This window comes from Canis lupus, chromosome 13, assembly GCF_011100685.1.
Source record: "Canis lupus familiaris isolate Mischka breed German Shepherd chromosome 13, alternate assembly UU_Cfam_GSD_1.0, whole genome shotgun sequence".
NCBI classification, from domain to species: Eukaryota; Metazoa; Chordata; class Mammalia; order Carnivora; family Canidae; genus Canis; species Canis lupus.
The window spans coordinates 38969354-38994343 of NC_049234.1; the positions used below are offsets into that span (position 1 = coordinate 38969354).

General features: G+C 45.6%; 1 protein-coding gene and 2 pseudogenes across 1 annotated transcript; 2 read left to right on the forward strand and 1 right to left on the reverse strand.

Annotated features, from left to right (window-relative positions):
- The first annotated feature begins 2896 nt into the window (after positions 1-2896).
- On the forward strand, positions 2897-4840 carry C13H8orf33 (chromosome 13 C8orf33 homolog). Its single transcript, XM_038555074.1, has 5 exons — positions 2897-2902; positions 2988-3296; positions 3446-3530; positions 3614-3760; positions 4227-4840. The coding sequence occupies exons 1-5, from the start codon at positions 2897-2899 to the stop codon at positions 4364-4366; spliced, it is 687 nt and encodes a 228-aa protein (XP_038411002.1). The 3' UTR covers positions 4367-4840.
- On the reverse strand, positions 7359-7847 carry VN2R303P (vomeronasal 2 receptor 303 pseudogene; annotated as a pseudogene).
- On the forward strand, positions 21711-24944 carry LOC100686878 (annotated as a pseudogene).
- Positions 24945-24990: the final 46 nt, after the last annotated feature.

Consider the following 24990-nt stretch of genomic DNA (forward strand, 5'->3'; position numbering starts at 1 on the left):
CGAAAGACACAAAAATCACTTCCAGACTAAAAGTTTGAATATGAAAGGGAAAGACATAAAATTTATAACAGAGGAGGTTATCTCTAGGATCCCAGGTTAACAAAAGGCTTGTAAGACGTAAAGAGGGAAAGTAAAATATTGATACATTTAATACTGTTAAAAATAAGAATTTCTAGGGCACCTGGCTGGCTCAGTGGTTGAGCATCTGCATCTGCCTTTGGCTCAGGTCGTGACCCCAGGGTCCTGGGATCGAGTCCTACATTGGGCTCCCTAGAGGGAGCCTGCTTCTCCCTCTGCCTGTGTCTCTTTCTCTTTCTCTGCCTGTGTCTCTCATGAATAAATAAATAAAATATTTAAAAAATAAAAATAAGAATTTCTTTTCATCAGGGCGCCTGAATGGCTCAGTCTGTTAAGCGCCTGCCTGTCTGCTTTCGGCTCAGGTCATGATCCCTGAGTCCTGGGGTACAGCCCAGTGTTGGGCTCCCTGCTCAACAGGGAGTCTCCTTCTTCCTCTGCTCCCCCTTCAGTCTTGCGCTCTCTCTCACTCTGTCAAATAAATAAAAAACAAAAACAGATGTTAAAAAAGAATTTCTTTTCATCAAAGTGTACTATAATGAAAGTGAAAAAACCCTATAACGCAGCTTTTCTGCTCAAGATATGGAGAAATACCTGAACAGAGGAGACAGACAAGAATATTCCTAGTGCATTGTTTATAATAGAAAAAGTATAAGAAACTCAGGTGTTTATTCTTGGGTTTCCTTATACAGTGGAATATTTATTATCATCACGTCGTCACTGAAGACAGTGAAGTACAATGGTATGCTGCAACAGGGATAATCCTCATAAATTCATTGAGAAAAACAAACTTAAGAACACATATAGAATGATTTAATGTATGTAAAGTTCAAAACATGCAAAACTAGGCAGTATTGTTTAGAAATCCGTACTTATGTTGTATACACATGCAGAAGTCCTGAAAGACATTGATAATGTTCTGTTTCTTCAACTGGATGATAGTTATGTGCATTTTTATGACTTTAACCTTCAAATATGTTTATATATACAATCTTCATTTTTTAAAAGATATTTATTTATTTATTTATTTATTTATTTATTTATGAGAGACACAGATACAGAGAGAGAGAGGCAGAGACACAGGCAGAGGGAGAAGCAGGCTCCATGCAGGGAGCCCGATGTGGGACTTGATACCGGGAACCCAGGATCATGCCCTGGGCCAAGGGCAGGCATTAAACTGCTGAGCCACCCAGGGATCCATACAATTTCATTATTGAGCACTCCATATTTGCAAATTCATCTGGTTGCTAAAATTTACTTGTAACCCTCGAAACCTATACTGATCCTTTCACAGTCACTCATGGACATGCACAGAATAATGACAATTCTGGGTCACTACACTTACCTGTTCCCAGCTGAGGTTGAGCAGGCGACACTGCTCTCATACTGTAAGCCAGTGTCCTTTTCATAGTATATTCAATGCTACACTTTTTACATTCTTGTGCTTTTTGGTGATTTTTCCATTTAAAATGGCCCTCAATGGGCGGCCCGGGTGGTTCAGCGGTTTAGCGCCACCTTCAGCCCAGGGTGTGGACCCTGGGACCCCGGGGTCAGGACCTGAGCCAAAGGCAGACGCTTAAGCACTGAGTCACCCAGGCGGCCCTGTCTAAAGGTTTTTGATATTCCTCCCTTCAAGAGGGGTCACAAGAGACCCTGACTTAGAATCACACGGCTACACTGTTGCTAGATTTCCTCGGGAACGGTACCAGATGTTTACTGTTTTCGATCAGCTCAGTTGTGTGACAACTTGTTACCCTGCAATAAATAATAGATCAACTATTTGTGATGACCAAACTGACACCCTCGAGACCTCCCAGCCCAGGCAGGCAACACGTCCCATCTGTTGCCTCAGGAAACGACACTTGGTACCCCGATTTCCCCGACCGGAATCCTCGGACAGCACTCCGGCTCCTGCCCTGCTGCAGGCTCTTTCCTCCCGAGGACGTCTACTGACGCCTGGAGCCCCAGGCTGGGAGGAGGCACCCGGTCTGTAGTACCGGAGGGTGGGGGGCCGCCCTGGGCAGAAGGCGGGGAGGGGCAAGCCAGACCGGGACGGGCTCCTGCTGCGTCCTCCTGCGGCAGTGCTCACCTCCAGGCCACCCGCAAGGGCGCAGGCTCTTCCCCCGCGTCTCGGGCATCCCTCCACGTTCCCAGCCTCACCTGCCGCCCGCCCGTCTGGCCTTCGTCCCAAGAGCCGAGGGGTCTTTCAAACGCACATCCGAGTGAGACCCCAGCACTCTGCGGACCAGCGTGTGTCAAAGGCTTCCCCTCGCGCTGACAATCAAGCGGACCTCGGGCCTGTCCCCGGCGCCTGCACGGCCGGAGCTCGCCCAACGCCCTGACCTGCCCCGCGGCCCCTGCCCCGCCTCCTTCCCGCTACCCAACCTGTCCCGCCAGCCTGGCGCGGGCTGCTGCCCGGAGGTCTCCGCCGAGCGCTCGCCCTCGTTTCGGCCGCTATTCACGACGCTTCTCTGGGACGGCTTTTCCCCGCCCACCAGGCGAGCGGTCGGAGCGTTCCCTTGTGCAGGGCCTTGTCCTAGCATCCTGAGCGGTGCCTGCAACGCAGTAGGTGGCGCGAGAACACGGCCCCGGGGGCCCCTTCGGAGCCTGCGCTGGGTCCCAGCGGCCGCTGCGAGGCCTGAGCCTGCAGTCCCCGCCTCCGCCCGCCCATCTCCCAGCCCCGCCGCCGCCCCCCATAGCCCCGCCCCCCGCCCCGTCCCGTCCGTGCCCAGCGGAACTCGGCGCCGCAGCCGCGTTGCCGGAGGAGGTTGTTCGGCGGGAAGCTCGGGCGCTGCGCGGTCTTCCGCGGCGAGGGCGGCGCATGGCGGTGAGCGGTGCCCAGTGAGCGCGGGGGCGCCGGGGTCCCGCCGCGCGCGGCCCGCTTTGACCCTGGCGCTGCCCCTTTCCTCCAGGCCCGAGACGCAGCAGCGGCCGCAAGCCCAGGCGCCGCCCGCACGCCCCGCAGCCCCCGGGCCCCTGGGTCGCCGCCCGGCGCCGCGAGTCCTTCCGCCGTGAGGCCCCCCGCAGCCCGCCTCGGCTCCGGGCCCCCCGCCGGCCGTGACGCCGCCCCCGGGGGCCGCCCCGAGCAACGTGGGGGCGACGGAGCGGCCAAGAACCAGAAGAAGAAGAAAAACCGGAACGGGGCCCCCGTGGCGCGTGGCGGCGGGAAGGACCCAGAGGAGCCGGCCCCAGAGGAAGCGCCCCGGAGCGCGGAGGCTCAGGCACGCGCGGGCCTCGGTCGGGAAGGGCGGGCGCGCGGGGGGGCGAGGGCGTGGCGGCCGCCGCGGGGCTCGCGGGTGCCCGTGGGGTGGGGCCGCGGGCCCCGGCGCCCTGCCGCCGCCTCACGGCCGCTCTCCTCGCTGCGTCGCAGGAGGAGCAGCTGGCCCGGGAGCTGGCTTGGTGCGTGGAGCAGCTGGAGCTGGGCCTCAGGACGCGGAGACCGAGTCCGAAACAGAGTGAGGGGTCCTTCGGGGCGGGGGGGCCGCGGGGGCCGTCAGCGGGATGGAGGCGGTTACTAGGCCTCTCTTGCTGCGGGCAGGAGAGCAGGCCGCTGGGGCGATCCGGAGCCTGCGCAGCGACAGCACCCCCCTGCCGCGGAAGAGGCAGCTGATGCGCTCCTTGTTCGGGGACTACAGGGCTCGCATGGAGGCCGAGCGGCGCGACGCCCTGCGGGCGCTCAGGGCAGGTGAGGAAGCCGGTGGTCCCAGGCGGTGCGGAGAAAGGGCCTAGGGGGTGACAGGACCGGAGGAACCCAGAGTGACAGGGCTGGTGGGGGTGGGTCGGCTCAGAGGCCTGAGGGCGCTGGGAGAGGAAAGGCTGGGGCCCTGCGAGGGATGGGGAGGGGCGGTGAGAGGGATGGGGGAGGGGCGGTGAGAGAAGCTGGAGCACCCTCCTACTGACTATGCGCCAGGGGAGAGAGGTTGGGTCTCCTGACGCTGAGACCGTGACTGAGCCCACATGGAGTCGGAAGCTTAACTGAGCCACTCAGGGTGCCGGTCTTAGTGATTCTGGGTGGGGTTTGATGCCAACACCTACCCTCAGATTTTGAGGAATGAATCCGTTGATTTGCCCCAAGAGATTCGAGGTGAATGGCCAGGGTAATGTTAGCGGTTACTACTCTGTTACGACACTTTCTGTCGCCTCCCCCACAGCGGCCCGCGCGGCTCAGGTGCAGCCTGTAGGTGAGGCCACCAGAAAGAAGAGCGGAAGGGTCTGCAGGCCTCGCCAGGCAGGTGTAGCCAAGGCCACCCAGGATACCCCTGATGAAGAGTTCAGGTTCAATTTCTTTTAGCCTGACTTCCATGCTGGAACACTTCCCCTGCCTGGGTGGTGTGGGGGTTTGTCTTGTGTGGAGCCTCTCCGGGAATGCTCTGCTGGACAGACGTGAGGTTAGTCCGTTCGTGGCTGCCCAGTGGATCTGGTGCCATGGCTGTGGGACGGATGTGGAACCAGCCTATTGGGTACTGTCAGATAAGCACAAGACCGTTTGTAAGTTTTCAGATGAAATGTCCATCCCGCGACAAGAAGGATGTCTGTTTAGGAAACTTCTACAATAAACTGAAGTGAGTGTTCAGCATATTGTAGAAAGAATGTTGCACTTCATCTTTAGGCTGAGGTTAGGCAGCTGTTTGTAATAAGGACCGCGGAGGAAGCTATAGAACTGTACACTGGTGCTCACTTATAAAAGAACTTTGTGTCAAATGGTGTAGTGCTTTATATCATAATATCATGTTGCTCTAATAAAACTATTTTTTGTAAAAATGGATCAATGAATTCATGTGCTAACGTCTGTTAAATAAATACAGAAGAGGCAGGTGTCTGTCCTGGCTGGGTTCTAGGCTCACCAGGGTGCTTGGTCCTTTGTTTTACCTTCATTCCTGAGCATGTGTCCTCCCTAGGGAGCCAGTGTAGCTCCCAGAAGGCCAAGCTTTCTTCTTAGGAGCAGAGAGCTTCTTGTCCTAACAATCCTGGCCGAAGACCTGAGTTGACCCTCAGTAGATGACCTCTCCGGACCTTGGCTGCTGCAGGAGATACTCCCAGGACTTCCTTTGCTTGGAATCAGGTGGCCTTTTCCCCCTCTTCAATTGTGGTGCTGTCCTTTGCTCGTGTCTCCCAAGCTTGCATCCCAGCCTGCCTGCTCAGCATTTCTACTTTGATGTTTCATGAGCATTTCAAACTTGACGTGTCCAAAACATTTGATTGGTCCCTAAATCTTCCTTTGTCTTCTGCTTTTGAGTTAATAGCTATACTGCTCACCTAGTTGATTAGGCCAAAGACCTGTGTTATCCTTTCTTGCTTTCCTCCCACACATGTGTTCTGATAGGAGGTTTGTCTGCAAACTAAATCTATGATATTTGGAGCTTTCTCTTTGCTGCTCGGCATACTAGTCCTGGCCCTGGCTCTTCCCCTGACTGCTGTGTGAGCCTCCAGGGGTTTGTATCCATACATCACTCTTGCCTCTTGTGTGTTCAATGCAGCCAGTGATTCTGCACGTATATTGAGTCCTGTTTCTCTGACCTAGTGACTTTATTGTACTTTAGATATGTGAAAGGTCCCATTTGGGGCCTGCACACTTTTAGGCTCCTGACCACTTCTCTGATGTGGCCCCCTTTTCTTGTTCCTACCTTGCTGACTTGTCTGTTCCTGAGATAATCAAATCAATCCTTCCTCAAGGGCTTCAATCCTGATATCACTAAAAGTCCACTTGTAGGAGATCTTGGACTCTGGAGAACATGGTACATGGAGACTGGGAAACAGGAATCATCTGAAGACAAGAGTCTCTGTACCATCAACCCTGCTTTCCTCTCAGGTTATTTTTCTATTCAGGATGCTCCTTCAGCCTATACCTAGCTTGTTCTTGGTGCTATTTCATACATGGCTTGCATGTTGGGAAAGCACAGCTAAGTCAGACCCCTTACCCTGGCCTCAGTTCACCCATCTATAAATGGGGTGGGTGTGGGTGGTGCTAGATGAGGTTAACTGGAGACCTTGACTTCCCTGCACTGCTCTCAGGCCTCAGTGGTCTGGTCTATGCAATAGGCCCTGTTGTGTGATGGTCTCAACACCAGCTCCATGGCTCCACAGCTCATGTTTGGTTCTTCCTAGTTTGGTTCTTTGAGCTACACCCACATGTCTGACACAAATACCACTGGACAATGATCATTTATTCTACAAAAAAGAAAAGAAAAGAGAAAAGAAAAGAAAAGGAAAAGAAAAGAAAAGAAAGAAAGAAAAGAGAAAGAAGAGAAAGAAAGATCAGCACCTGCTCAGTTCTTGGTGGACTATATTCTTTCTGGTAGCACCATTCTTTTCACTATATTTGAAAAATTTCCTATTGCATCAAAAAAGAATAGAAGCAAAATCCAATGGCAAATCCTCCTAAGTTTAAAATATGTGTACCTTTACTTTCACTGGGACAATATTCATTAACTTATCATCCCCCAAGTGAATGTCTACTGTAAGTTTAAACAATATAAAGTCCTAATAAAAACTGAAACCTTCCCCTTATTTGAGTCGTGTTGTCTCCTGAAAAATGGAAGTGTATCACTCACCTGAGTGCCTGTACTGGGTACGCTGGCATCCCCTGAGGTTTTGGAAGCCCCTTTAATGCCCACATGCCACTGCACATGCCCCAGGTATCCTGTGGCTATCCAGAAGTCCCCAGCCTAATTTGCCTGCTTGCTGTACCACTCCTGTGGGACTCACCAAAAGCCCGGCTCCTGGGCCTGAAAAATCGCTCCAGTTCTGCCCTTGGAGTCCTGGGCTCAGTTGTCCCTCCGCCTCTGGTCATGTGGATGCCCTCAGGGGGAGCTTCAGAAACAGGTGACACTCAGCCCTCTCCCTGTTGTTTTCCTTAGAAAGGAATGTTAGTTTCTTGCAATTCTTGATAGTGAATTCCAGAGGAGTAGAAGACATAAAGCTGTAAACCAACCTTTAGGAATGCTGAGGGAAAAGTAGAAAGACTTGTTCAAGACTGGAGTGTGGGAAAGACTTTTGTAACAGGAAAATAGAGAAAATGAATTAAAGCTTGGTGACAGAGGGATCCCTGGGTGGCGCAGCGGTTTAGCGCCTGCCTTTGGCCCAGGACGCGATCCTGGAGACCCGGGATCGAATCCCACATCGGGCTCCCAGTGCATGGAGCCTGCTTCTCCCTCTGCCTGTGTCTCTGCCTCTCTCTCTCTCTCTCTCTCTCTCTCTCTCTCTGTGACTATCATAAATAAATAAAAATTAAAAAAAATAAAATAAAATAAAGCTTGGTGACAGAGAAGTGGTTTGAGAAATGGAATGTAAAAGGAGATCCACTGCACACCTGGTAGGGAAAGATTGGTAGAATTTTGGAACGGATTGAATATCTCGACTCAGAGTGTATGTGTTAGTGGAGCCAGGAGACCTTCCTAGCCAGATTAGGGTCGCTTGAATCAGAGAGCAGATGGAAATGCCAGAATTAGATGCCCCATGACACTGATCCACACTTCATTTTCCTCCCAGGTGACGTGAACCTGAAAGCCGTGACCACAGTGATAGTTTTGGGCAAAACAGTGGAAAGACCTATAGTACACACACTAAATGTGATTGCCAGTGGATGCAGGTGGCCAATGAAGAGTAAGGAGCAGAGGGAGCACAGGGTGAGGGAGATGAGGAGGATGTAGCTGAGGGATTGTTGTTGACCTCGACTCAGAGCTGCACAAAGCCCTCAAATATCACAGCTGTGAGAAGAAAGGAGAGAGTTGTGCTGGCCAGAGCTTTCCTCCAAAACCTATCTGATCACACCTTTGGGGGGTGGCAACCTCTCTTACTGTTTGCATAGTGATTGGACACTTCACACAGTGGTCTGTCTGCATCTATGAGAAAACAGAGGTGTAATGTCTCAGGTTCAGTAATTCTTAACACATTCCCACCAACAAAACAGTCACAGAACATTTGGACATATTTCTACACATAGCTATGGGGAAGGTCCTTCATGCATAGTTTTAAGTTTACATTGCCCATTCCCTGATAATTTTATGGACAAAAATATTTCTTCTATTTCTCTTCAGTGTACAGGGAGGTATTTATTTTGTTGTCTTTCATAGGGATACTATAATAGATTCTAAGACTTGCAAATTTCATTTCTCCTGGTTATGTCTTCAGTATGCCCTCTCATGTTAATTGTTCTTTGGAAAACCCCTCCTGACCGAATACTGATGATGTGTGAGAATTGTTGATTTTATTGGGTTCAGAAATGGTATTGTAGTTCTGTGGAAAATTGTACTGGTTGGTATTTTTAGAAGTGCATACTGAAATATTTACATGTGCAGTGTTGTTATGTCTGTAATTTACAATATTTTACAATACAAAAATGTGAAGCAAATATGGCTAATTATTGAGTCTAAATGATATGTACATGGCATTCATCACACCATTCTCTTCACTATATTTGAAAAATTTCCTATTACATCAAAAAAGAATAAAAGCAAAATCACCAGTTGCAAATCTTCCTAAGTTTAAAATATATTTACCTTTACTTTCACTGGGACAATATACATTAACTTATTATTCCCCCAAGTGAATGTCTACTGTAAGTTTAAACAATATAAAGTCCTAATAAAAAACAAAACTGTTTTGTCAACTTTAGTTGCCATAAGATGGCAGTTTCCCCTCATTTATTACCGACAGCAGTGTGGTAGTGTCCTTGTCCCGTTGTCGTCTCTGAACGATGCTATTGATAGGGTTTTGGGGTGGCACTAATTTCCTGTACAGTTTGGAGGCCAGTTCTGTTGTGTGATCTGGATGATGTCTGGGAGGCTTACTAAGCCTCAAGCTTGTTTATCTAACCCTCTTGATGTTACTCTGGGCTTCCTATCACTTCTTTTTTTTTTTTCCTATCACTTCTTATACAAAAGAGACATTTGACTGTAATTTAAAGGATCCATGGCTGCTCTTAGGTGTCATGTAGCATATTTTTCAGTAGCTGGACAGCTCCTAGGTCTCTTCAGCCTGTTGAATCTTGCCATTTATGAGACATCAAAACCTTGCAGAACATTTTTGGTAGCCTCATTTGATTTGTTAAATCAACAAGGAAAATTTTGTTCAAGTGCGATGTTTTCAAGATGGAAAGTGACTGAGTAGGAATTAACCAGGCAAGGTGGATCGTGAGGGCATTCCAAGGCAAATGGATAATTTACTGATTACATAGTGGAATTATTAAGTTTTAGGAATTATTAGGTGAATTAATTAAATGTATGAATAAATGATGACTGAATAACGAAACCTTACCTGTAATTACATGGCTCTCCCCTGGGAGATGGGGAGGGATGTTGCTGCAGGTGTTTGGCTGTCTGGTTGGGCATTTCCCCACATGGACTAGAAGGGCTATCATTAAAGCAGAGATTCAGGGAGATTTTCCTGGGACCTAGTTTTTCCTGCATACAGACCCATAGGGAGTCTGAACAATAACAGGTGAGGTATTTTGTCATAGCTCTGAGGGATATCACAGTAGTTATAACATCTGATAGTTGGACAAGAGTTAAGGTTTTCCTCCAGACTAGAAATCTGTAGCTTTTTAAAGTACCTGCAAGAAGAACCCTCAGTTTATATATTGAGAGTAGTTAAATGAAATCAGAACCCATGTTTGGGAAAATTAGTCAAGAAAAATAAAATCTTGGGGCACCTCAGTGGCTCAGTCAGTTAAGTGTCTGACTTAAGCTCAAGTCATTGATGTCAGAGTCTTGGGATTGAGCCTTGTGCCAGGCTTCATGCTCAGCAGGGAGTCTGCTTCTCCCTCTGCCCCTCCTCCCAGTTGTACACACACACACTCTCTCCAATAAATAAAATTTAAAAATCTTTAAAAGAGTAAAATAAAATCTCAGTGCTGAGCAAAAGGCAAATGTCACAATTAACACTTGAAATTTCATATTTAATTAATGAACCCTGTATTACCTTGCTAAATTCCCAAGGCTCATGCTACCATTGAAGAATGTTTCAGGTTTCAACGCTTATATTTAAGTAATTGATAAAAAGTCCTCATCTAATTATGACATGATCTGTAATATATGTATTTGAAAATAGCTTCTTTGAGACAGCTTCTTTGAGTGTTTCCATAGTTCAGAATGACATATTATGCTAGATATTTTCTGTTATTCTTCAAGAAAGCCTCCTCTCCAGCACTACTTTTTTTTTTTTTTTCCAGCACTACTTTTAATCTGGGTGTTCCCCAAGTGCAGGTGATGCTGAAGAAAGGTATCATTGTGTAATGGAAGGTAAAGTCAAATTGAAAAATAAAACAATTACAACGAGAAACAAAGCTGAAGTGTTTTTGATGCAAACTACATGCAAGAACACTTCAATCCCTAATCCTCAATTGTAAAAAGACAGGAATAATTATATTGTGCACACAAAATTCTATAAGGATCATTCATGATATGCAACAGTTGGAAAAATAAACTATGTATTTAAACTATGTTCACATCCATATATTTGGGTTTTTTAAAAAAGATTTTATTTAGTTATCCATGAGACACACACACACACACACACACACACACACACACACACACACACAGAGATTGGCAGAGACGTAGGCAGAGAGAGAAGCAGGCTCTTCTTCTTCCAAAGAGAAGCTGGAAGCAGGACTCCAGGATCGCGCCCTGGGCAGAAGGCAGGTGCTCAACTGCTGAGCCACCCCACATCCATATATTTGTGATAAGGAATGGAAATACTAGTGGCAGGCTTGAGATCAGGATCAGGGTCTGGCTCAGAGTCAGTGTCATTGTCAGAGCCTGGGTCAGGTTCTGTTTCAGGTCAGGGTTTGGGTCAGGGTCTTGTTCACCCCCTGGGTCAGGGTCAGGGTCAGTGTCTAGGTCAGAGTTTGGTTTTAGCGTAAGCGGCCCTATTCCCTATCCTCTATCTCACCTCTAACTGGGCCTAGGATGGACAGGACTCACCATTGATCACATTTGTATTAGCGATTAAGTTGGAACATTGGGTTTTCGCTCTCAATGTAGGGCTGTAATAGAAGAAGAGTGCAGTATCTTCCTGGTCACTATTTGAAATTCAACTTAACCCCAGATGAGGGTTTTGGAAGGCCTCAAGATCATGCGCAGTCCTTCTACCCTCCCATCTGCCAGCTCCTCTCTGCCTAGGCAGCCCAAGTTTCCAGCAAAGACCTGACCCATGGGGGCATGCAGTAGATGTGTGTGACTTTATAAAGGACTGGGTGCAGTGGCCTACGGGTTACCAGAAAACCTACCATGGGCAGTCTATTCTTGTGGGCTGGTGCTGCTCTCCTAGCGACAGCTGGATCCTCCGTCCTAGTTGAGTGATCAGCACTAGACAGTCAGGTCTCAGAAAGGACAGTCCTTGGCCTCCAACCATCCAGGCAGGCATCTGTGGTCCTCCAGCTCAGGCCAGCCTGGGTCTTGACAACCCTTATGGCCAGTTACTAGGGGATTTAACAGGTCCATGAGCTGTGTAGACAGCCCTTTGGGATGTTTCTATTCCCAACACCTGTGTGGTTGAGACAAATACCTCCTTCCTTACAACCTCTTACCCTCCAAACATTGTGAATATATTCCTATTGTGAATAACCATACCACACACTGGCCCTGCAATCCTTTGGCCTCCCAGTTATAGTGTAACTTTTGACATGCATATTCATAAGGAATCAAGAATATAGGACCAACCATGTCTCCCAGCGGGTAGTTTCTTCCTGAGGCTGCATGGTCTTGGAGAGCCACGTGTACAACCCAGGAACTGTGGCCTCAAGAAAGCATGCCAAATGTGGATTCTGGGCTGTGGAATAATCCTCAAACCTCTCACTGATTTACTGAGCAATAAAATCATCTGTCTCCCAACCAAAGAGTTCCAGAGTATAGACCCTGTGTTCCACCCATCTTGAAGATAGGTGTATGATCCAAATCTAGGCAATCCCATGCTCCATCCTCTGGGTGCTCAGATGGTTTCAAGGATGAGAATGTGCCCCAAGCCCAAAGATGTTTAAATCTGTGACTTCTTGGAACTCAAGGGAAGGAGAAACGCTTCCCAGTAGACTAGACAATGAGGGGATGCCAGCCTGGAGTTGCTGGAGGCTCCAGATGCAGTGAGAGAGACCATGTCTGTGAATGGGGTCACCCCCAGAGCACTTAGGATGGAGGATTGGAGAGAGTCCAGGTCACATTGTGAGAGTGTGAGCCCCTGGTACTGTCAGGTCCAAACCCACCCTTTTTTTATTTTTTTTATTTTTTTTTACTTTTTTTTTCCACTCTTTTTAAAAAAAAAAAAAGATTTTATTTATTTATTCATGGGAGACACAGAGAGAGAGAGAGAGAGGCAGAGACACAGGCAGAGGGAGAAGCAGGCTCCATGCAGGGAGCCCGACATAGGACTTGATCCTTGGTCTCCAGGATCAGGCCCTGGGCTGAAGGCAGCACTAAACCGCTGAGCCACCAGGGCTGCCCCTCCAAACCCATTCTTAACTTACCTCTTGCAAGTAATAATTTATTTCTACCATTTAAAAATATTAATTTCTTTTACTTCAGTAAGTGTGTCCAGTCCCTTGCCATCCAAAAAGTGCCAGCCAACACATCAGGATCAATAGTCCCTGAGATTCCGTGTGCACAGTGTGTCCTCACTTGGCTGGGGGTGACAAGACAGTGAGTGAGGTCACCTCAGGGGAGCTCTAGAACAGCTCTCTCCCTGTTTCTTCTCTATTCCTGGGAGGAAAACCCCAGAACAATGGGAGGAGAACCAGCAGGAGGGAGAGGTCCCTGAATGGCCAACTGATCTTTTTTGTTTGTTTGTTTTCCCTCATTTTAGGATCCATCTTATTAATGTGTAAGTTTACTAAGAAATCACTCATTTCCTCTAGGCTTCCAGTCCGATGCAATAAGTTTCTCTTATTTGACCTTTAATTTCTACTCTCTAATTTTTCAAAGAATTGTCTCAATTGATGAACAAATATTGATAGGTTATTATTTACTAAGGCAATATTTTATTCAGGTCTCTCTGTTCTATGTTTTCCTGCTCCAGGATCCCATGCAGGGTACCACGTGACCTATGGTCATAATGTCTTTTTAGGCTCTTCTTGGCTGTGACAGTATATGACTCACCTCGTTTCAATGACCTCGGCAGTATTGAGGAGAACTGCTCAGGTATTTTGTAAAAAGTCCTGCATTGGGATTTACTTGGTGTTTTCCTCATAATTAAACTAGGATTATGGTTCTGAGGAAGCAGATCACAGAGGTAAAGTGCTCTGTCATCATTTTGTATCAAAGGAACATGCTCTGGAGGCCACTTGTCACTGTCTCTGTTAACGGTCACCTGGCTGAAGCAGTGTTGGTCAGGCTTCCCTACCATGAGGTTACTCTTTCCCATGTGTGTATGGTGTGTCTTCTTGAGCAGGAAAATACTATGTGGAGCGCACACTTTTAGGAGAGGGGAGTTAGCTCCACCCCCTTGATGGATGATGGCTAAGTGCACATATCTATTATTTGGACTATTTAGTAGGAGAGGTCTATTCAACCCATTTGTAAAAAAACCTTGTAATAGCGCAGCCCTGGTGGCTCAGAGGTTTAGCACCGCCTTCAGCCCAGGGCCTGATCCTGGAGACCCAGGATCAAGTCCTACATTGGGCTCCCTGCATGGAGTCTGCTTCTCCCTCTGCCTGTATTTCTGCCTCTCTCTCTCTCTCTGTCTCTCATGAACAAATAAAATCTTCAAAAAATTGTAAATAAAAAAAAAACCCTTGTAATATGTTGATGAAAATGCAACCAAGTAATTTAAAAGATCACAATGACTTCATGAAACAATTCATGAAATGGGCATCATCCCATCTAGCAAATAGAAAGGAGCTTCTTTGAATTGTAGGGAAGGAAATATTTTTAAAAGTAGAGAGGGTATTGAAAAAAGGAAATTATTAGCAAAGGATGCATTGTTTTAGGCAAGGTCATCATCCTAAGGGGAACAAAGAGGCCATTCAATACATTTTCCAGGTTGACTGGTTAAAGGTTACATGGGGTATGTGTGTGAAACTGCATTTAGATTAGGTATTAAATTTTGATTCACTGACCTGAGTCTCTTTATTTTTATTTTTTATTTTATTTTTAAATTTTAATTTAAATTCAATTTGCCAACATATAACACCCAGTGCTCATCCCATCAAGTATCCTCCCCTCAGTGCCCGTCACCCAGCTACCCCATCCTCCCACCCACCTCCCCTTCTGCAACACTTTGTTTCCCAGAGTTAGGAGTCTTTCATGGGTTGTCTCTCTAATTTTTCCCACTCAGTTCCCCTCCTTTCCCTTATAATCTCTTTCACTATTTCTTATATTCCACATATGAGTGAAACCATATGCTGACCTGGGGCTCTTAACACAGGTGACTCCATTTTTGTGCTTGTGGTTTTCTTTTTATCTTTTTTTTTTTTAATATTTTACTTATTTATTCATGAGAGACACACAGACAGAGACACAGGCAGAGGGAGAAGCAGGCTCCCTGCAGGGACCCCGATGTGGGGCTGGATCCTGGGACTCCAGGATCACACCCTGAGCCAAAGGCAGACACTCAGCTGCTGAGCCACCCAGGCGTCCCATTGTGGTTTCCTTTATAAATAATCATTTATGTTTACTAGCATGGACACTTGGGTAGTCATTTTAGGCTGTTGATCGTACTCCTGCACTGCTGTGTTTGGCTGCTGGTTCATTCCTGCTTTGGCTACTGAGAATGCTTTCCATTGATTCCTGTTTTCCTTTGACATAATTCCATCTTTGTGGATTTTTTTTCTTGGTTCTTCCTTACTTTCTGATACTTCAAGATAATCCTGGCTCCTACATTTACTGTCTTAGTCTGAGTGTCGGCAATTTTTCAAAGAGCCCTGGTTCCTTTTTTTTTTTTTTTTAAGATTTTATTTATTTATTCATGAGAGACACAGAGAGATAGAGAGAAAGGCAGAGACACATGCAGAGGGAGAAGCAGGCGCCATGCAGGGAGCCCGATATGGGACTCGATCCCAGGTCTCTAGGACCCTAGGCTGAAGGCAGCGCTAAACCGCTGAGCCACCCGGGCTGCTCCCTGGTTCTTTATTAGAGAATGGTATTAAAGTCTTACATGAGGACTAAATGTGCTCAGCAGACAATGCAAGGAAATATGTGCACATATTCCAACCTGTGTAAACATACCTACTTATAAAGATTTCTATGTGGAACTGTCCATATCTATATTAAGTGAAAGATGAGTTTATAATGATATCTCCTACCTGGTCCATCATCACACAGATATTGTGATTTTTCTCCCTTTGCAGATCTGTAACTTCCTACTACAACAGTGAGAAGCCTGGCTCCCACCACCTGGCAATTATTTAATTCATTTTTTACAGATTACAGATGTGGCATTTTCAGAACTATTAGCTACCACCCTTGGGAAAGAATTGCAAGAAACAGGGCCCACTGTATACATACAGTACTTTTTTTCTTTAGTGCATAGATTCCATGCATTTCCAAAGTTACTTAGGTCATTGCCTTTTGTTAAACAATCTACAATGAGGGCTTTTTTTCCCCATCCTTGTGTTTCTAATACAGTTAGGTTATTTGTCACAGTCTGTATTCCACTGAAGGGGAGAAAGAAATTTTCCTCATTCTAAGGTTCTTCCAGTAGGACTAGGAATTACATTGACATGAGACAGATTAACAGGAGGAAAACAAAAACAAAGTTTAATTGTGTACACTTAGAGGTCCAATAATGAAATTGACACCTAAAGAAATACCAAAGCACCCAGTTTCTAAACTTTTTGGACAAAGAGAAAATAAACCTGTGACAAATTCATAGGACAAGAAAACTTAACCTTGGGAGCTTCAACTGGTAAGGAGTTCATTTAAAATTTTTTAAATTTTATTTAAATTCAGTTAATTAACATATAGTGTATTATTAGCTTCAGGGGTAGAGATCAGTGATTCATCAATTGTATGTAACACCCAGTGCTCAGTACATCACTTGCCCAAGTTTTTTTTTTTTTTAAGATTTTATTTATTTATTCATGAGAGACACACAGAGAGAGAAAGAGACACAGGCAGAGGGAGAAGCAGGCTCCATGCAGGGAGCCCCATGTGGGACTCGATCCCGGGTCTCCAGGATCATGCCCTGGGCCGAAAGTGGTGCTCAGCTGCTGAGCCACATTGGGCTGCACATCACTTGCCCTCCTTAATGCCCATCACCCAGCTACGCCATTCTCCCAACTCCACTCCTCCAGCAGCCCTCAGTTTGTCTCCTGTAGTTAGAATCTCTTTTATGGTTTATCTCCCTCTCTGATTTTGTCTTGTTTTATTTTTCTCTCCCTTCTTCTATGTTTCTCTATTCTGTTTCTTAAATCCCACATATGAGTGAAATCATATGATAATTGCTTTCTCTGATTGACTTATTTCACTTAGCATAGTACACTCACATCATTGCTAATGGCAAGATTTCTTTTCCTTTTTTCATGGTTAAGTAATATTCCACTGTATATATACCACATCTTCTTTATCTATTCATCTATTGATGGACATCTGGGCCCTTTCCATAGTTTAGCTTCATACAAATGGCCAACAGACACATGAAAAATGCTCCGCGTCACTCAGCATCCGGGAAATAAAAATCAAAAGCATAATGAGATACCACCTCACACCAGTCAGAATGGCTAAAATTAACAAGTCGGGAAACAACAAATGGTGATGATGCAGAGAAAGGGGAACCGTCTTACGGTGCTGGTGGGAATGTAAGCTGGCACCACCACTCTGGAAAAACAGTATGGAGGTTCCTCAAAGAGTTAAAAATAGAGTTACCCTATGATGCAGCAATTGCATTATGACTTATTTACCCCAAAAATATAAATGTAGTGATCCAAAGGGGCACCTGGACCCCAATGTTTATAGCAGCAATGTATACAATAGTGGAACTATGGAAAGTAAGGAATTCTAAACAGATTCTGGGCTGAGGTAGTAAATTAGTAAAAAGTAATAACGATTGTTTATACAGCCTTCTAAGCTTTAAATTTCCCATCTCTGGTGATAAGGAAGTCTCTACCTCCTGACACAGGGAGATCTTCATATGGGGATTTATTTCCTGCTTCCAGAGGGACAGAGTCTCTCTTACATAGACTCTCTTTAATTTGATTTGATTTGATTTAATTTAATTCTTTTACAGCCAAGGAGAGAGGGAGGGAAGAGCTGAGGGAGGGAGAAAATCTTAAGCAGGTTCTATGCCCAGGGCAGAGCCTGATATGGGGCTTGATCTCACAACCCTGAGATCATGACCTGAGCTGAAATCAAGAGTCAGTCACTTAACTGACTGAGCTACACAGGCGCCCCACCTCTTTTTTTTTTTTCTTAAGTAAGTTTTATTTAAAATAATCAATACAGGGTTAAAAATAAATACACAAATAAAAAATAAAATAAAATAATCAATACGCCAAAGTGGCACATTCAGGGTGGCCTGCCCTTGGCCCATACACCATCCTGTGACATTCCCACATCCTAAATAACTTGAGTAGATTATGACTATCCTTTATGATGCAAAAATGTTAGGATTTTGATAAACAAATACTGACCAGTATCTATCATTAAAGTATCATGGCATACCTCAATCCCCCACTCCATGATCCTTATTATCTCTGTAGTTTTGCCTTTTCCAGAATGTCCTACAAACTGTTTAGCTTTTTCAGACTTTTCAGTCTGGATTCTTTGACTTAGCAAAATACATGTAAGATTCATCTATGTCTTTGTTGGATGATGGTTTATTTCTTTTTATTGGTAAATAGATTAATAGAAGAAAAACAAACAGAAGTTTAATATACATGGGAGATACCCAGAAAAATGGAGTAACTCTTCAAAGTGGCTGAGTCATCACCCTAAATGCCATCTTCATCTAAAGACAAAATGGGGGCTCCTGGGTGGTGCAGTTGATTGGGCCTCTGAATCTTGGTTTTGGCTCAGGTTCATGGGTCTCAGGGTCATGGGATTGAGCTCTGCATGAGATGCCAAGTGGAGAGCCTGATTCACACTCTCTCTTCCTCTGACTCTCCCCTTCCCTCCACACATGCACCCCCCCCAAATAAATAAATAAATCTTAAAAAAAAAAAAAAAGACGAAATGATTTTGGGTGGTGGGAAGGCCAGTAAGGGATGTTATCAGGTGAACACAGGAAATGAGGGTATGTTTGTTATACAGATTTAAGCCTGTGTCTTCTCTTTTTTTAAAAAAAACATTTTATTTATTTATTCACGAGAGACACAGAGAGAGAGGCAGAGGCAGAAGGAGAAGCAGGCTCCATGCAGGGAGCCTGATGTGGGACTCAATCCCGGGTCTCCAGGATCATACCCTGAGCCAAAGATGGCACTAAACCGCTGAGCCATCTAGGCTGCCCCTGTGCCTTCTTTTGATAAAAGTTTCTTGAGATTGTTATTCCTCTGTTTCTGGTATGGAGAGAGAGAGAGGGAGACACACTTACAAATGGAGCTTTCATTTATAAGTGTCTCTCATCAAACAGCAACCTCTACCTGGTTTTTCAGAGATTCTCCTCTGTCTGCTGTTTCTTAAAATTAATCAGCCCCAATATAGGCATATTTGGAGGTAGTGTATTCTGCTTCCTTCACATGAATGCACCCCAGGTTGGTTATGAATTCATCTATTGAAGGAAATTTTGATTTCTTTGTGTTTTTAACCATTATGAATAGAGCTTCTGTGCATAGCTGCATGCTAGTTTTTGTTTGGAAATAATTTTCTTTTTTTTTTTTAAATTTTTTTTTTATTTATTTATGATAGTCACACAGAGAGAGAGAGAGAGAGAGGCAGAGACATAGGCAGAGGGAGAAGCAGGCTCCATACACCGGGAGCCTGACGTGGGATTCGATCCCGGGTCTCCAGGATCGCGCCCTGGGCCAAAGGCAGGCGCTAAACCGCTGCGCCACCCAGGGATCCCTGGAAATAATTTTCAAAGCAATTGTCTAAATACTAGAATTACAATGGTTGGATCCTAAGATGGGACTTATTTAGCTTTGGAAAAAACTGCCTAACTACTTTCCATAGTGGCTGTTCATGCATTTCCCTCAGTGTGAAGGAGTGTTCCTGTCGTTCTTCATCTTCCAATAATTGGTATCCTCGTTTTTTGGATTTTAGCATTTAGATGTGCAGTACTATCTCACTGTTGTTTTAATTTGTAATTTCCTAATGATGATGTCAGACATATTTTTGTATGTGTACTTGGTATCTGTTTATCTTCTTTGTCCAGGCATCTGTCCAGATATTTACTGATTATCAATTAGGTTGTTTCCTTATTGTTGAGTTCTGAGAGTTTTTTGGGTATATTTTGCATACAAATTCTTTATCAGATATATATTTTGCAAATATTTTCCCAGTTTATGGGTTGCCTTTTAGTTTTCTGAGCAAGGTCTCTCACAGACCTTCTACTTTTACAGAGTAGACGCTTTAAGTTTAGGAAGTTCACATTATCATTTTTTTCCATTTTGTGGATTGGCTTTTAGTATTGTCTATTAAAACTCATCACCTGGGACTTGGCTGGGATAGAGCCCTGGGTGCTGCCCTACTCCTGGAGAAAAGATAGGCAAATAACCCAGGAGTAGATGGCGTGGAAACAGTGATCTAAAGAATTCTTGGGGTACACAAGGGGAGATTATTTACTCTTCTCAAAGCCGGTCCTGAGAGGCAGAGTTCAGGGAGACACTTTTCCAGGGACAAAGGAGTCAGCCAGTGCCAGTTCCCTTCCCCTTGCCATGTCCCTCAGCATAAACAGAGTCACCTGAGGAAAGCAGCTCAGCACCAACTCTGGCTGCCTAACCTGCTTACATTAAGTCCCACCCACCTGCACTCTGGGCATACTGCCCTTCCCAGTCAAGCTTGCCTCAGTCTCAGCACAGTGGGCACCTTCCCTGGAAGATCTATGGAAACCCCACACCATGTTTCCCCACTAGAGAGTTCTGCAGGGCTTCATTTCTAGTGGAAGTAGTATCAGGTCTCATTTAACAAGCAGACCAGAGCACGCCCAGTTAAAATTCTCCACATTCTGGCCAGGGACCAAATGTTTTGCACTGCAGGTAAGGGGAACCTCTGCAGACGACTGGCCTAAAGGATAGGGCAGCAGAGTATATGCATCACACAGCAGAGACACTCCCTGAAGCACCATGGACACTATATGACCTCTTCTTCATAAAGCCAGTACTCTCAGGAGAAGGAAACATAACAGGGTTTTCCAACACAGAGAAGACAGAGACTTAGGCAAAATATTGAGATGGAGGAATTTATCCCAAATGAGAGAACAAGATAAAATCATGGCCAGAGATCTAAATGAAACAGAAGTAACATGCCTGATGGAGAATTTAAAGCAACAATCTAAGGATGCTTACTAGGCTTGAGAAAAGACTGGAAGGCTTCAGGGAGGCCCTTACTGCAGCGAATAGAAGAGTTAAAAAAGGATCAATCAGAAATGAAAAATGCAATAACTGAAATTAGAAACAGACTGGATGCAATGACCACAAGGTTGGAAGAAGCAGAGGAATGAATAATGATATAGAAGATAAAATAATGGAAAATAATAAAGCTGAACAAAAGAGAGAAAGAATTACAGCAACATGAGAATAGACTTAGGAAACTCAGTGGCTCCATAAAATGTAACAACATTCATATTTTAGGAGTTCCGGAAGAAGAAGAAGAGAGAAAAGGGGGCAGAAAACTTATTTGAGGAAATAATAGCTGAAAACTTCCCTAATCTGGGGAAGGAAACAGATATCCAGATCCAGGAGGCACAGAGAACTCACATCAAAATCAACAAAAACAGGCCAACACCAAGACATGTTTCACTTAAATTTGCAAAATATAGTGATAAGGAAAACAAATTCTAAAAGCATGAAGACAAAAGAAGTCCCTAACTTATAAGGCAAGGCCCATTTAGGCTAGCTGCAGATCTCTTCATAGAAACTTTGCATGCCAGAAGAAAGTGGCATGATATATTCAAAGTGCTAAGTGGGAAAAATCTGCAGCCAAGGATACTCTATCCAGTAGACTCATTCAGAATAGGAGAGATAAAGAGTTTTCCAGTCAACAAAAATTAAGGAGTTTGTGACTACTAAACCAGCCCTGCAAAAGAATATTAAAGGGGACTCTTTGAGCGGAAAGAAAAGACCAAAAGTGACAAAGACAAGAAAGAAACAGAAAATCTCTAGAAACAATGATAAAACATGTAATAAAAAGGCAATAAATTATCTATCAATAAGTACTCAGAATGCAAATGAACTAAACATTCCAATTAAAAGACAGGGTGTCAGAATGAAAAAATAAAACACACCTATATGCTGCCTCCAGGAGACTCATTTTAGACCTAAAGACACCTGCAGATTGAAAGTGAGGGAATGAGAAAACATTTATGCAAATGGACATCGAAAGAAAGTCAGAACAGCAACAGTTATCTCAGACAAACTAGATTTTAAACTAAAGACGAAAAAGGGAAGTATATCATAATTAAGAGGTCTATCCAAGAAGAAGATTTAACAATTGTAAATATTTATGCACCCAAAATGGGGACACCCAGATATATAAAATAATAACAAACATAAAGGAACTCATTGATAATAATACAATAATAGGGGCCGGTTGTGCCGTTGCGAGGCTGCAGCTGTGATCGCTGCGGTGGGCCCAGAATTGTATCCTGACTTTGTAAATTGGAGAAGCCAGTGACCATGCCAGTGTTCTTTTGTGGTGGTATCTGGGATCCGGTGCAAGTTGAATCATTGTTCAAATAAGGTATAATTGAAAAGTGACGCTCTCTTCAGAGATGTCAAATACAAACAAATCCAAGTCTGGATCTCTAACTTCTTGCTCAAGATTTGCATCAAGGTCTTGTTCTTGTTCATTTTTGAAGTCTCGGTCCCGAAGTCGATCTGTCTCTTGTTCAAGGAAGCGCAGGCTGAGATCTAGGTCTCGTTCCAGATCATATTCTCCAGCTCATAACAGGGAGAGAAATCACCCAAGAGTATATCAGAATCGGGATTTCCGAGGTCACAACAGAGGCTACAGAAGGCCCTATTATTTCCGTGGGTGCAACAAAGGCTTTTATCCATGGTATAACCGAGGAGGCTATGGAAACTACCGCTCAAATGGCAGAACTACCGGCAAGCATACAGTCCTTGTGGGGCCGTTCCCGGATCCCCATCCCCAAAGAGAAGGTCCCCTTCACCAAGGTCCAGGAGCCATTCTAGAAACTCTGATAAGTCTTCCTCTGACAGGTCAAGGTGCTCCTCATCCTCTCATTCTTCCTCCAACTACAGCCGAGTGGAATCTTCTAAGCGCAAGTCTGCAAAGAAGAAAAAGTCCTCTTCCAAGGGTAGCTGGCCATCTCAGGCTGCCAGGGATAACCAAGGTGATGAGGCCAAGGAGCAGATGTTCTCTGGAGGCACCTCTCAAGATACAAAAGCATCTGACAGATCGAAACCATGGCCAGATGCCACCACTTACAGTGCTGGTTCTGCATCACGGGCCTCTGCAGTTTCTGAGTTGAGTCCCCTGGAGCAAAGCCCTGCTCTCAAAAGCCCACTCCAGTCTGTGGTGGTGAGGCGGTGCTCACCCTGACCTAGCCCTGTGCCAAAACCTAGCCCTCCACTTTCCAACACATCCCAGATGGGCTCAACTCTGCAGAGTGGTGCTGGGTACCAGGCTGGAACACACCAAAGTCCATTTGATCATAGCTCTGGGTCCTTGGGTGAGAGTCCACTGGCCACTGGCTCCACGTATGGCTTGTCTCAGAAGAAGGAGGCTACAAAGAGGTACCTAGAAGAATAGAACACAGAGAATGGAAAAGATAAGGTGAAGAAACAAATCAATACTGATAAAGAGAAAAATGAAAGAGAAAGGGAGCTTCTCTGACACAGGCTTGGGTGGTTCAAAAATGAAATCTGATCCATTTGCTCCCAAAACTGATACAGAGAAGTCTTTTCGGGGTAGCCAGTCTCTCAGAAGGTATAAGCTTCGAGATGACTTTGAGAAGATGGCCGACTTCATAAGGATGACATGGATGATCAAGATAAGGACAAAGCTAAGGGAAGGAAGGAATTGGAGTTTGATGATGAACCCAAATTTATGTCGAAAGTCATAGCAGGTGCAAACAAAAACCAGGAAGAGAAGTCAGGCAAATGGGAAGGCCTGGTGTATGCATGCACCTCTAGGGAAGGAAAAGCAGAGGAAAACAGAGCAGCTGGAGGAGGAATCTTTCTCTGAAAGATCAAAAAAGGAGGATCAGGGAGGGCCCAAGAGAACTGAAAGTGGGTACAGAGGATTCATGCCTGAAAAGAATTTCTGAGTGACCACTTACAAAGCAGTCCAGGAGAAAAGCTCGTCACCTCCCCCAAGAAAGACCTCTGAGAGCCGAGAGAAGTTAGGAGCCAAGGGAGACTTTTGCATGGGGAAGTCTTCATTTTCCATTACTCGAGAGGCCCAGGTCAATGTCCGGATGGACTCTTTTGATGAGGACCTTGCAAGACCAAGTGGCTTATTGGCTCAGGAACACAAGCTTTGTTGGGATCTAGTCCATAGCAACAAAAAGGAACAGGAATTGTGTTCCATTTTCCAGCACATACAGTCAGCTCAGTCTCAGCGGAGCCCCTCTGAACTGTTTGACCAGCATATAGTGACCATTGTTCACCACATAAAAGAGCATCACTTTGGGTCCTCAGGAATGACATTGCATGAGCGTTTTACTAAATACCCGAAGAGAGGAACTGAGCAGCAGGCAGCTAAAAACAAGAAAAGCCCAGAAGTACACAGGAGGATAGACATTTCTCCCAGTACGTGCAGCAAACATGGTTTGGCTCATGATGAAATGAAAAGTCCATGGAAACCTGGCTACAAGGCTGAGGGAAAATACCAAGATGATCCTCTTGACCTCTGCCTTGATATTGAACGTCATAAAAAATATAAGGAGAGAGATCTTAAACGAGGTAAATCAAGAGAGTCAGTGGATTCCCGAGACTCAAGCCACTCAAGGGAAAGATTAGCTGAGAAAACAGGGAAAACTCATAAAGGATCAAAGAAGCAGAAGAAGCATCAGAGGGCACGAGGCCAGTCCAGGTCCTCCTCTTCCTCCCGGTCATCCCACTCCTACAAAGCAGAAGGGTACACTGAAGAAACAGAGGAGAGGGAAGAGAGCAGCACGGGCTTTGACAAGTCAAGACTAGGGACCAAGGACTTCGTGGGTCCAAATGAAAGAGGCGGCAGGGCTAACGGGACCTTTCAATTTCGAGCCCAGAGGGAGAGGCTGGGGCAGAGGCACCTACTCTGGTAACAACAACAACTACAACAGCAACAACGATTTTCAAAAGAGAAACCTGGAGGAGGAGTGGGACCCTGAGTAAACGCCCAAGAGCAAGAAGTATTATCTGCATGATGACCCTGAAGGTGAAGGCAGTGAGAAGTGGGTGAGTGGCGGTCGGAGCCGAGGAGCCTTCCGCCGCGGTTGAGGCCGGTTCATGTTCTGGAAATCCAGCCCCAGCCCCAAATGGGTCCATGACAAGTTTAGTGGGGAGGAAGGGGAGATTGAAGACGACGAGAGTGGGACAGAGAACCGAAAAGAGAAGGACAACTTACAGCCCACAACTGAGTAGGGGCCACACTGGTGGGAGCCCCTGCCCAGGGCACAGAGGGCACTGGGAAGATGGCTGGTGAACAGCAAGACGGAGGAGCCTCAAGACTGCAAACGTCCCACCCCTACCCCCAGCAGCCAGCCGCGCAGAATCCCACTCCAGCCGAAAGCTTCCCTGGCGCTGTGTCCCACTGGACAGAGGCAGCCGGCTGAGGAGACTGGGGTCAGGCCCAGCTCTTGAGCAGAACACATTGGGCTTTAGCTGTGTTTCTCATTTGTTGTTGGTGTGTGGGGTGGGGGCTGGGGTAGGGAGGGGAGAGCGATACT